Raw genomic sequence first — 12,890 nt, 5'->3', positions numbered from 1 at the left:
GCTTGTGCCCACCTCTACCTGGGTGCATAGAAGCAAGTTGTAGAGGCAAAAGAACTGAGCAAGAGAACATGTCTTACAGAGACAGGACTGGGGCAAGATAGTAGTAGTGTTTTTAACAACAGATGCACATTATAATAGAAAAAAACATTAAAACATTTATGGAAGTCCAGAATAATAAAAAGTAGTGTTTTAATGATGTGCATTATTACTTGTACACATTGATCCCAGGAAAGAATTGTTCAAGCTGAGTTAATTGACTTAACTGTTTATGTTTACTAGGTAATATCCTCACCCTTCAAGGATAAACCACTGTACCCCAACATAGGTTAAATAACTGTAGTCATTTTAAAAAACTATTCATTCACTCAGGATTCTAACTCCTTTCTTAGTGTGTCCAGATCTACACAGCAGTCAGTTGCTGAAGGATCAAAGCTATTAGCTGTTGCAGCAAATGTCATCGTGAGGCCTCTGCCATCCAAACGCAAGGAGTTGATATTACAAGTGTGTGAAAACCTGGTATGAATCAGGCCAATGGCTGGAAGTGAGGATGTCACCACTCACACAAAGGGCACTCTAGGTTTTATACACTGTGGCACAGCATCCTATTTCTCAGGCATATTTTTGTTGGACCACTTCAGTCTTAGAGGACAGCCTTATACCACTCTCATTCCACCAACTTTGGAGTATGAGTTCTGTTTTGTTGCTTCTTCATCTATGAAATGAGATAATGTTGGTCCTGCTCACCTTTCAGTATGAAAACACCACAGATCAAACAAATGATAACATTTGAAGTTTTAAGAGGAAGAGTTCTAACCAACCCTCCACCCCCATGCTGAGTTCAAGACTTTATATCTAAATTGAAGTTAATGTTATAATGTTCCCCCTTTTTTGATATGAGGAAGATGGGTCTGCCAATTTTAGAGGAGGCAATAAAACTGACAGGGCAAGCCACTGACTTGAAGGTGGACATTCTACTTGTTCGGGTGTGGTAAAACAAGAATGGCTTCATTGGCTTGGGATGGTGGTACAAATCCAAAATCTTCTCTTCCTACATGTGAAAGAGAATATTCATGAGCAAAAATAGACTTCTGATAGGCAAAGTTATTTTTTCACAACCACAAAATATTCTCGAGTTTGAGGAAGCCTCTCTTACAGCAGGATAAGAAAGGGACATTTCAGAGGTGCGGAATTTAGCTCAGTGGTAGAAAATGCCTAGCAAGTTCAAGACCCTGGGTTCAGTCCCCACTAACTCTCCTCCCACCCACCCCCCCAAAAAAAAATAAAAAGGAAAGAAAGAAAGAAAATAAATAGAAAGGAAAGGAAGGAACAAAGGAAGGGAGGAAGGAAAGAGAGAAGGGAAGGAAGGAAAGAAGGAAAGAAGGAGAAAAGGAGGGAAGGAAGGAAGGAAGGAAGGAAGGAAGGAAGGAAGGAAGGAAGGAAGGCAAGCTTCAAGTCTTCCTGCCAATCATTGTCTTTTTTTGTTTTTTTCCCTTCATTACTAAACATAATCATTGGTGATTATCCATGTGTCAACATTGTAAATGTGCTCACACAACCTAAGGTAGTTACAATGTCATGTAATGATGACATGGCCTTAGAAGACCACTGTATGTGAAGTCCATTGTTAGTCAAAATGTTGTCATGTGTCACATGAGTGTATTTTAATGATCCAAGCCCACTGTCAGTTCTTGCTTTACAGAAAACCCTCCAGATGGCTGCCAAAATCTGCTGTCTGGTTTTTTAAAAAAACTCACTCCATGTAGCAACCTTTTCATCCCTAACACTTGTTTCATTAAATTCCCCCCAAAGCCCATGCATTATCAATGACCAATTTCTGAGGACAAAAGTCCTACAGAAGAGTAACTTAGCAAAGGCATGACAGACTTTGGAATGACATTTACTCTGTCCACAAATATTGTTGCTGACACTTAAAACTATTTCCAGAGTCTACCCCTACCAACGCCATCATCATCCCAGAACCATGAAGCCACACTCAGCTTGCCATATAGCCTCCAGAGGACTTTTCACTTTTGACCCCTGCAATGTCTGATCAACCTAATGTCAGATTATCCATTTCTAACCTAAGTTGTTTTGGGTCACTCTGTTCAAAACAACCCAGGTATCTCCTTTCACTTGGATGGAGTGGCCAAGTCCTGGCAAGTCTTTTTCTGGTCTTAGTTCAGTGCCATATACCTGTCTTCACTGGTTCCTGGATTTACCCTCAGATGCTGACTAAATTCCCTGCTTCCTGCTCTCTCCTAGAATTACTCCTGTACAATGGCACCTACCACACATTTTGTTGCCTGACTCTATCTTGTTTCTGCTGCTCTCAGGCTCTGCCCTGACTGGATTGGCTTTTTACTGAACTTGTTTTGTTTTGCTTTGTTTTTCCTATGACATATGATAGCCTTTGGCATATCATAAATGGACTATTATATTTATCATTTGCATGTTTCCCTTCCTTCTAGAATCCTGGATGTACAAGGTCAAAGCTCTTTACCATTCTGTTCAAAGATAGCCCATGTACTCATATGGTACAATTAATTTCTTGCATGTTTGCTGAGTTAAATTGGATTAAGTTGAATAAAGCTAATTAAAGTAAAGTTTATAGAACAAGAAGAGATATATGTAACATATATCCTTACATACAAACAAAATTATATCTATTTATATACACTTCTATGTATGAATATATATATACAATTATCTTGAGAGGTTTAGGAATTGGAAGAGCAAAGATTAACATTTCAGAAAAGCTTAAGGAAGGGTCATTGAGCAGATAAGACAAGAGAATGAGCATACTTATAAACTAGTATATTGTACCAAGAAATTCTCATAGAATGAAAGGCCAAAAAGCAATTAAATAATGGAAAGACAGAAAGTATGGCAATTACATAAGATAGTGTAAAATACTCAGGGGAGGCCTAAGATTTCCACTGATTGGTGAATAGAAATTATGAAATGAGAAATACAGGAGAATTAGGGAGAGGTCATACAAATGTCCACAATGACTGCAGACATGTTAACATTTAAGAAAGACAAAATTTCTCAACTAGAAAAGTCAAGATAAAGTGTTTTATGTGTTCATTTTTAAAATTTTACTTTAGGGGAGAAAAAGGCCATTTGGCTTACAATGCTAAGCTACAGTCCATCAGTCTGAAGTCAAGGCAGGAACCTGAGGCATCTAGCTAGTCACACCATGTCTAAGAACATGCCTACTTGCTTGCTTGTTCTTGGCTAGATTTCTCCATTCTTCTACAGTTTAGGACTCCCTGCCTGGGGAATGGTACTGTTCACAGTAGGCTTGGTCTTCTCGTGTCAATTAATTTAACTAATGTTGTCTTCTACAAGACATGCTTACATTTTAAAAGGAGCTAGAAATGAACATGCTTAGAAAATAAAGTTTCTTTGTTAATTGTAACATTTGATCTCCCATCAAATAAACCATATAAAGATACATGGAAAGAAATCCAAGAGAGGGGGGGGGAATGAAAAGGGTGGCAACTAGGTGGGGGAAAAATGGCAGTGTGACATAAAATAGAGAGAAGATGGTAGAGGGTTAGATGTGAGGGTAAAGGAGGGAGCTGGGGTGTGGAGAATCTACTACAGCATGCCTTGTTTAAAAATGCCACATGGAACCTACTGGCTTATATGCTAACTTAAAGATAAAAAGTATAAGAGAAAAAACACAGTTTTTAAATGGCATTTTTCTGGGTCACTTCAGCAGCAAAGTGGGGTGTCCATTAACTTCCTTACAAAACAGGCATTTATCTGGATACTGTATTCCCAAATAAATGGGAATCCCTTTGCCTTGTTCAAGAGACTCTGGGTACTTGCATGGGAGGATAGTCACAGTAACTATAAAAATAAGAAGATAACAGTTTCCTTTTGAAGCCAGGAAGACGGAATGCTCTAATAGTTTTGATTTAGCAGAGCAGCATTTGCCAGGTGAGGCCAGAAGACACTCGTAGAATGTAATCCCTACTACCTAGACCAATCAAATGGTCCTCTACCCAACTGCCTATCCATCCTGATAGGTAAGCAACTGGCCTAGCTATTGGAGCAGGAACATATGGTAGAATCTACATTCTCATACCTGTGCTTGAACACCTGGTGGCAGTCATTCCTATCCTAAGCAGCTCCTTTGAGCCACGGAGAGCTCTTAGACCATTAGCAAAGTTTGCCTAAAGGGATGTTGGAATTTTCCTGTCTGTGTTATTCTCTCATTTAATTCTTTTAGGATGCCTTGATGTCATATAGAACATACATATATCTCCTTCCAAAGTACAGATCATCTGCTTTAGATCCACGGTACAAGTTCCTCATGTCTGAGAAGGCTCTTCCACCCACATTGACTGCCTTACCTTAGTCTGTGACAACCCTCTCCCTGACTTCTCTCCCTAGGCAGGTGTAAATCTCTGCCTCTTCCTGGTGGCCCTCATTGAAAGTTAAGCTTGGTACATAATTAGATTTTGAGGTGCAGAGTATTGATTTAATACATGTATGTGTCAAACGACAATGATGAAACCAGGGTAATCGTATATGCTTTAGATAATATATTTAACATTCATCTATAGAACAACCCAGATACTCTCTTCTAACTACTATTAATCATTGCCATCTTGCTGCACAATAGGGTACTAATGCCTTCCCTTAATGAAGTCTGTGCAGTGTGATGAGCAAAGCAGTAATAGATGACCACTGACATGGAGTTACAGTGTAGTTTTGTGGAACTGACACAAGGGCCTGATCACAAAAGATCCACAGCTGCTGGTCCATGTCAAAAACCACCCCAAAGTCAGGAATATCTTTTCCTGTTTGAATAAAAACAAATAAATGTGAAGCTTAAGTTTCTGGAATAGGACAGAGATGATTACCTAAATCTAGACCCATTCTGCAATGAAGACCAGGTGTCTATATATCCAAACTGGCAACTTTTTTCTTTGTAACCCATCAACCCAGACGTTCTTTGTAGTAAATCTATGGGAAACAAAGGCTACCCAGGGTGATTACTGATCTAAGGGACAAAGCAGCAAGCCAGAGTAAAAAGAAGTTCCACAGTTCATATGCACTGGGACCCAGCTGCTCTTGTTTGTGCTTGCACTGTGCTTGGCCTGATGTTAGTAGTGGTCTCCACCCTCTAGAAAACGAAGGCCTAGTGACATATGGGCACCTTCTTGTGTGCTGAGAATCATACCTGAGATGGCTGGCAAAGATGGGCACTTGGAAGACATAGCTGAGGATACAAATAGCCCAACTCTCTAGAATCCTATCTCAACATCACTTCCATAAATGGGTTTTTTTTCTACATTGTTTTCCATTTGTGAGCTTGTTCTGGTGCCTGAGGGAGAAGACACAGGAAGAAGATAAACTTCAGGAACATTTCCAAAAGTTTCTAAAACCCAGGTTTCTCAGGGTCTCATTCAGGACAGAGAGCTGAAATGATGCTCTTGTCAGAAAAGCTAAGCTACTTACTGAGACAAAAATCTTAAGACATTGGAGATGGAAGAGCAGGCAGAATTCTTCTCCTCACAGAAATCGTAGTAACATTATCTCCCTACAAGTTTTAAGACCATAAATAGCATTTGGCCTTTAACATTCTCCCAGCCCCCAATCCCCCCAGAAACCCTTCCTTTTCACTGTCATTTCTTTATGCCTAAGGCAAGGGAGGTCTTCATGTTGGGCAGTTCAGCCAGAATCCCAGCAACTCAGAAGTGAAAGACAGAGGGTCAGTCACAGAGTACTCACAGGATCACTAACAGCAAGATGGATCTGTCCATTCACTGAGCCCCAAATTGCAGAAAACTCCACAGAGGGTTTTGTAGTTCTGGGTGTACCTGGCAAGAAAGAGTCCTTGTGAAAAGTCCAGAAGACCAAATCGCAGCTTGGACAGCTCCCTGGTGTAATGATGCAGTCCGACCCAGTCTGGATCCTTTACCTAGGTGAGTACCAGAGGCATCAGCCTCTTTTATGGGGTGTGGCAAATGTACAGCATAGAAGAAATCCAGTTCCTCTTGCCAGAACTTTCCTTCTGGGAAGTTAAGGTAAAGAGATCTCAGAATCAGCATGAGTATGACTTGTCTGAGCTCCTTAAGAAGCATAGGAAGCCCAGCCCCATAGGTCAGTCACCGGGAAACAGACCTACTAACAAACTATAGGTTTCTCAAAAGGTAGAGATTATGGGATTTCCCCAGAGCTTAGCTGACCTGATCTGTCAGTTTGGGGTTAGACCAAAAATTCTGGAAAAACAAATTATAGGGATGGCTCTTGGAACCTGGACATCCAAAATTCTGCTCTGGCATCTTAATAGTCTCTCCCTTATTCATGTTTCTTCCTTTCCACCTGGATCTCATTCTGTCCTTGGAGAAGTATGGTTTTGTGTTGCCTTGGGAGAAAGTGTAGAGGTGAATTGAGATCAAGTTTGGTGCCTGCCACCTCTCTTGCATTCCTTCCATTATTTATCAGTCAAAATATCCTCTTCCTTGGCATGGTCACCACAAAGCATCATCAAAAAGGTACCATCTGCCTTCCAAATTCCTTCATACTCTGTTTTAGTCAGAATCCAATTTGGACCCAAGAAAATGTTGTTATAAAAGAATCAGATTGCAGAAGAACCTGCACTAGGATGTTAAATGGAGGGAACCAAGGACAAGAAATTGGGCTTACCTCTACAGAAAGGCTTGGGGAGACTAAAATAAAATAAACTAAATAAACTAAAATAAAAGGAAACATGAATTCTATCTATAGGGAATTACAGATAGTAGCAGTTATAGAAATGGATAAAAGAACAAAAACAAACCAAACCACGGGAGCTTAAATGAAGAATCTTGGGATTGATGCCTTAGGAAATCCCAAGGTGGTGCTAATGAAAAATCCTGCACCAACTGATGACTCTTAAGAATGGTATGCAAAAAACATACCAATTGGTTTCCTAGTACCAGATGGTCAGCTCTGATGACATACATACAGGTAACAAACGGACTGAACAACTTAAAATTAAGGATATATATGTATATACAATAACAGTGAGAAAAGGGGCTAAGAGTTTGAAGAAGAGCAGGCTGGGATATATGGGATGGCTCAGAGAGGGGAAAGGGATGGGAAAATGTAATTATAATCTCAAAAACAAAAAAGTTAAAAAGAATACACAATCTGGTGGATGTGATCATGGAGATGTACAGAAGGCTTGTATTGTAGAGCACACCTCAGAGGGAAATATTTTCATGCATTTAAAAGCCTTTGTATAAAAAAGCCTTTGTGTATAGCTTGAATTTTCCATGGCTAAAAATTTGTAAAAGCCTGTGTAGTCTGTTGATGTCTTTAAGTTCAGCATTTGGCTCTATAATTAAACTTTAGTCTGGATTTCAAAGGAGAGAGAAGTGAAAGGAAATGGAAATGTGAAGAAAAACAAATTAGCCCTGAGGGTGATCCTGTGGAGAGACAGGAAGCCAATAAGGAGGGAGAAGCCAATCTGGCTCATTTATAACAACTTTTTCTCAGGTGAATTAACTGGGGTCCCACAAAGAACTATGTTAATTCATGTTAATTATGGCGTATTGGCATAATATTATGTTAGTTAATGTCCTCCAAGGTTGCCACCCGTCCCCCCCCCCCCCCATAATCCCCTTTTCTAGATTCACCTTCTATGGTCTACTTAGCTCTTACTAGAACCACACTAGGGACCAGTCTTCCAATGCATGAATACTTGTGGGCCATACTCAAGCCATATTCAGACCACAGTAGGAGTGATGATGATAAAGCAGAGATGCAGGTTAGTCTTTGAAGAGCAGAAAACTCAGCTACTCAACTCAGAGGAAGTTGCCCAAAATTCTTTTTCTTTTAATTTGATATTTTATTTATTTATATTTCAGATATTATCCCCTTTCCTCATCTCCTCCATTAATCTCCTATCCCATCCCTTCTTCTCCTTTTTTGCTTTTATGCCGTTTAAATTACATGCAAGTATTAAGATCAGTTCTAGGTTGAGGAGCTAGCCATACAATTGATGCAAATAGCCAAGGAACAAGTAAGACAATGAACTCAGACAGTCAGAGAACATACATGGCAATAAACAGAGTTCTGTGATCGATCTTGTGATCACTATTTCTAAGGGCTTATCAGGATGACCAAAATATTTGAGCCTACTTCCCTGTCCTAGCCCAAGGTCATTTTCATACTGGAAGCTTGCTTCTTTATTCTAGCTTAAGATTTAGATTCCTGCCTGAAATTTCTTTTTTGTTCTAGCCTAGGATTTAGATTTCTGCCTGAAATTACTGCTTTGTTCTAGCCTAATGTCAGATTCCTGCCTGTAGTCCATTTCCTTGGCCTTGGCCAATTTCAGATTCTTGCTAGGCAGCCCCAAAAGCTATTCACATCTCCCCCTTTTTATTGCATAAACTAGACTGCCCCAGTCCCACAAGGCATTGAATTGGGATCAGAAGACCTGGAAGAGAGTACTGGAGGACAGGGGTCACAAAGAACGAGCAGCTTGTCTATAGGCAGATCAAACCACTGATTTTACTTTTTTCACACAGGGGTTATATACACATAGAGGCAGAATGTGGGGAAGGGGATGATGCAGGAGCATAGGTGTTTAGGAGGAGTACAGATATCTTCCAGAACAGAGTATCAGCTGGTTTGGGGAACAGGTCACTATGACTCTGCCTATGATTCATTTGTCCTTATCCAAGTTGATACTATCCACCAAGGCTACCTACCCAAGGTCTATGACTATCCACAAGGCCCATGACTACTTGTTCCTATCCAGGCTGGTAAATTTCTGCCAAAGCTGCCTGTTTACAATATCTTATAGCTATCTGTTCCAGTGTTTTTCCACAGAGACCCAAGACTTTGTGTTAGCAGGCATGTATGTCAGGCCTATTGCTGATTTTAGGCCTTCAGTGTATAAGCAAGACTGCACCTGACATCTCCTCCCTTCTCCAAGTATAGAAGGACCTTGACGATTCCAATCTTGCAAAGGCAGGGATAGAGGCCTGACTTCCAGTAATTAAAGGGGACCTTGTAATGGCTGTGGTCCTCTTGTCATTGTTCAGTGAGGCATGAGGGCCATACCCATCCCAATGTCTTTTTCCTGGAGCTGGAATATTTTTAACATCAACCCCTATGCCGTCAGGCTTGTCCTTCAGGGAACCCAGAAAGGTATTTTTAATTTTTATTTATATTTCCTTGCAGTGCTTAACCTCGCAGCCTAAGCAAGAACTTAGATCGCCAGTCAGAGGGGGTTCTGGGTGGACCCTTTCTGCTTGGTCTAGGGGCAAAAGTCCCCTCCTTTACGTTGGGTGGAGATGGGTTTTGGGAACACCCTTGGTAGAGTAATAACCTTGTCTTGAGTCTCGTGGTCCTCAACAGCTAACTTATGATAATGTATCTGAAGTTCTGAGTAGTGTAAGGTCTGGAGGCCAGCATCAGGATTAGAACTTCCAACAGCAGACACCACAGGTGATTCATTTTTACCTGGAAAGAAAAAAGAAGGAAATTCTCAGGGAGATTTCTCTTCCCTGGATGTCAATTGTGATTCATGTTATTTATAATCGGGCCTGGCTTTGTGAGGGTATCTATTTATTTCATTAATTTTTTTGGCTGCCATTTAATTGTGCTTTCTTTGGTATCAAACAGGTGTATCAATCCTTGGCACCATATGAGAACTGTGTCTGGGCCATTACGTTTAAAGGTAAGAGGGTCCTTCTACATAACTGTGGCATAGTTTTTATTGGTTTCAGCATGCCAAAGGCAGTCAGCAGCAGGTTTGCCATAAGCTTTCTGATTTAGAAAATTGAGAATGAACAAGGTATGATGGAGAGTATTTCTGGGAGACTACTTCTGGGGGGTGTAGCTCCCCCTCTTTTGTTCTTAAAAGTCAATTCTTTTAGAGTTCTTAGTAAAACCAGGGTAGAAGCACAAGCGGCTGCTTTTTCTACACTCAGAGAGTCATGAAGACACTATTTTAAAGTTCTACAGTATCTGTTCTACAATACCCTGTCCTTGAGGATTACAAGGAATTCCAGTAACATGGGTAATACCAAATTATCAACAAAACATCTCAAATGTCTGATTGCAACAGTCAGTTTTGTTTATCTTAATCTGATATGGAGCACCAAGCATAAAAAGATAATATAGGCAATAACTAATTGCATTTTTAATTGTATCTCTTGTTAAACTAATTGTAACCAGAAAGCCTAAAAAGGTATCAAGTCACGTATACATATTTTCATTTTTAAAATCAAAATAACTAACATCCACTTATTATAATTGATTAGATATAAGTCCTCAAGAATTAACACTATTATGAAAAAATTGAGGACACTAAAAACAAATTTTGTAATGTAACCTATACATTCTCTAAAAATATCAAATTGTTGTCTTAAGCTATTATTATTAAACATAGATCTATAAAGATGTACTATCTTGAGGTGATGTTATATAATAGATGACCTTTTAAATCTTAATGATGATCTTATAAAATTTTTAAAATTATATTCATGATTATTAAGCTCTTTTATAACGAGACTGTTACTAGGCCTTTTTCTAATAGTCAAAACTGTAATAAGAATTTTGTCAGTTTCTCAAATAACATCAGTTAATTGTTTTTAGATAATAACCAGACTTTTTCCACTCAGAGCACATTCCAAAAGGTTATAAAACAATCTGACAAAGATCAATAAAAAGAAACCAACAATTTATTGTAGTGTTAGGATAGAAAATAAAACATTGTCTGGGCTTATCTACACAAATCTTCACTGATCACCCAGTTATGGTTCTAAACCCTCAGTGAACCTGTGGAGCCACACAGGTAATGGATGTTTAGCCACACAATCACTTCCAACAAATATGCATATAAACATTCTTCATTATAAACCTTTATTTCAATTTAATTTTTGGTATAAACTTGTAATGAACTTTGTATCGTGCGATCACATATTAAAAAACATATGAATATTGAGGACAGAAGGTTATGAGGACAAATATAATGGAGAGAGAAAGTAGAATTCTTTGCCTTTTCCCACTTAGGATAGTATATAAAATAGAACTATTTTCTCTTTCTCAAATAAAATAAAAGTTTTTTTGTACTTTTTCTTTAGATGGCTTTCATAGAAAACCTTTTTTACACTTAATAATAACCTCTTTAATAACTTTTTAAGTGGCCTCAGACTAGCAGCAGAAGTCAGAGCACAGCATTGATGAGACAAACAAAGGCTGTTTACTATCTTTGGCTGTTTTTGAATGAGGTGCTAAGTGCCAAAAACTGCAGCTTCTGGTCTCAAAAGAATTACAAACGGCAGATCAGCTACAGTGGCACAGCAATCTAGATAAACACTTTTATTATATAGCAACCCCAATGTAAAGAATAAAATTGTATGGCCAATTGCTTTTGTAAAAGTCTGTAATCTATCTGATATACAGATTTGTTCTGGCATTTTTCTTGGGTCCAGGCAATCCAGTATGAGCTCTTAAGGGATACATGGTTTTTAAATTGAGCTGTATTTATAAAATTTGAAAATTAGCAATATCTAGTAAAGGAAAAATTTTAAGCAATTATAAACCATGAGCTATATACTGGCTATGAGTATACCAACTGAAAGCTTAATTTTTTGCATTTTAAATAGTGGCTATAGTATGTAGTTCAATTATCTGTGCTGAAGCAGGGGGGAACTCAAGAGAGTAAACATGTAATCTAATTATATACATTGTCTTTCTATTTGATGAGCTGTTTATTAATACAGTAAACACACCTTTTATGGGCTATATACCTTTTATAGGGGAAAACTGTAACAAATTGATCATGTATTAGGTCAAATATCAGTATCTTTAATAACTGATTATATTATTGTTTGGAATAAGGAATATTTCATTAAGTTCTTCCTTAAAATACCTTTGTGAGCTTAACCTATACTTTTATATTAACACAGCAACAGCTTTAAAACTGGATGTTCAAACTTCTTTTAAAAATAAAGAAATATAAATCTATATTAATAATCTCTTTTATCAAAGGACTGCTATAAAACAGCCAACAACTAATCAAGCTATATAATATATCTATTAATAATGACTTCTTTTACTTTTGAAAAAATTATTTCTTTTTTGTCAATTAATTGTTAAGGGAAATTAGGATTTGTATCTCTTGAGAATTTTAAACAGAGGCTTAAATTCTTTTGTGGAGAGCTTAAAAAAAGATCTTAGCCAATTAGCATCTCCTAGAAACTTTTGAAAATAATTTAAAATAAGTAAACTATCTTTTCTTATTTGAATTTTCTATGTCATAATTTATTTAGGAATATAGCTGATGTCTCATATATTGAAAAGATGTCTTTGGATGTTTTGTGGATCAACAAACAGTCTCTAAAAATTTAAAGCTTGTTGTATGAGAGCAAAGGCTTGTATTAAAACTCCTTTAGAGGGATCAACTAATAAGCCAATTGTGTAACAAAAGGAAGGTGTTCATCAGGGCCTTGTTTGATCCCAGATAAAACTCTTACTGAGATCTCTTTTATACATCTGGTTTTTGAATGACTCCAACTCCGAATTACCAGTTTTAATCTAGTTTTTTGTTACCAAATTTATAAACTTATAATCATACCCAATAATATATAACCAGGACAAATAGAGCATACTCTCAGCCACAGAGCAGGGCAAGTTATTAGTTTTTATTGTGTAAGTTGAGACTGTCTCCCAAGCAAGTTTCAAACTAAATCAGTTTTAACCAGTTTCTCTTTTGAACATGAAACATAGAACAACAATCATTCAAATAATGAAACAAAGAGAGACAATGAACAGACATGGACAGATTGGCATGCTAAAGACACCCAGTAAACAGAAAATGCAGAACTGAGAATCTCTCCAGTAAGATTTTTTCCTGCTCCGAGAAGGGCTCT

At 38.1% G+C, this 12,890-nt stretch overlaps 1 protein-coding gene across 1 annotated transcript; it reads right to left on the bottom strand.

The window, feature by feature from the left end:
* Nucleotides 1-511: 511 nt before the first annotated feature.
* LOC117709870 (interleukin-36 gamma-like) lies at nucleotides 512-5,321 on the bottom strand. The gene is given in 5 exon segments (XM_034504279.2): nucleotides 512-1,048; nucleotide 2,309; nucleotides 3,720-3,858; nucleotides 4,707-4,814; nucleotides 5,198-5,321. Coding segments are annotated over 5 exon segments (582 nt in total). The 3' UTR covers nucleotides 512-838.
* Nucleotides 5,322-12,890: the final 7,569 nt, after the last annotated feature.

This window comes from Arvicanthis niloticus, chromosome 6, assembly GCF_011762505.2.
Source record: "Arvicanthis niloticus isolate mArvNil1 chromosome 6, mArvNil1.pat.X, whole genome shotgun sequence".
Lineage (NCBI taxonomy): Eukaryota > Metazoa > Chordata > Mammalia > Rodentia > Muridae > Arvicanthis > Arvicanthis niloticus.
The sequence above is the reverse complement of the archived record's forward strand: the minus strand, read 5'-3'. Positions and strand labels throughout refer to the sequence as shown.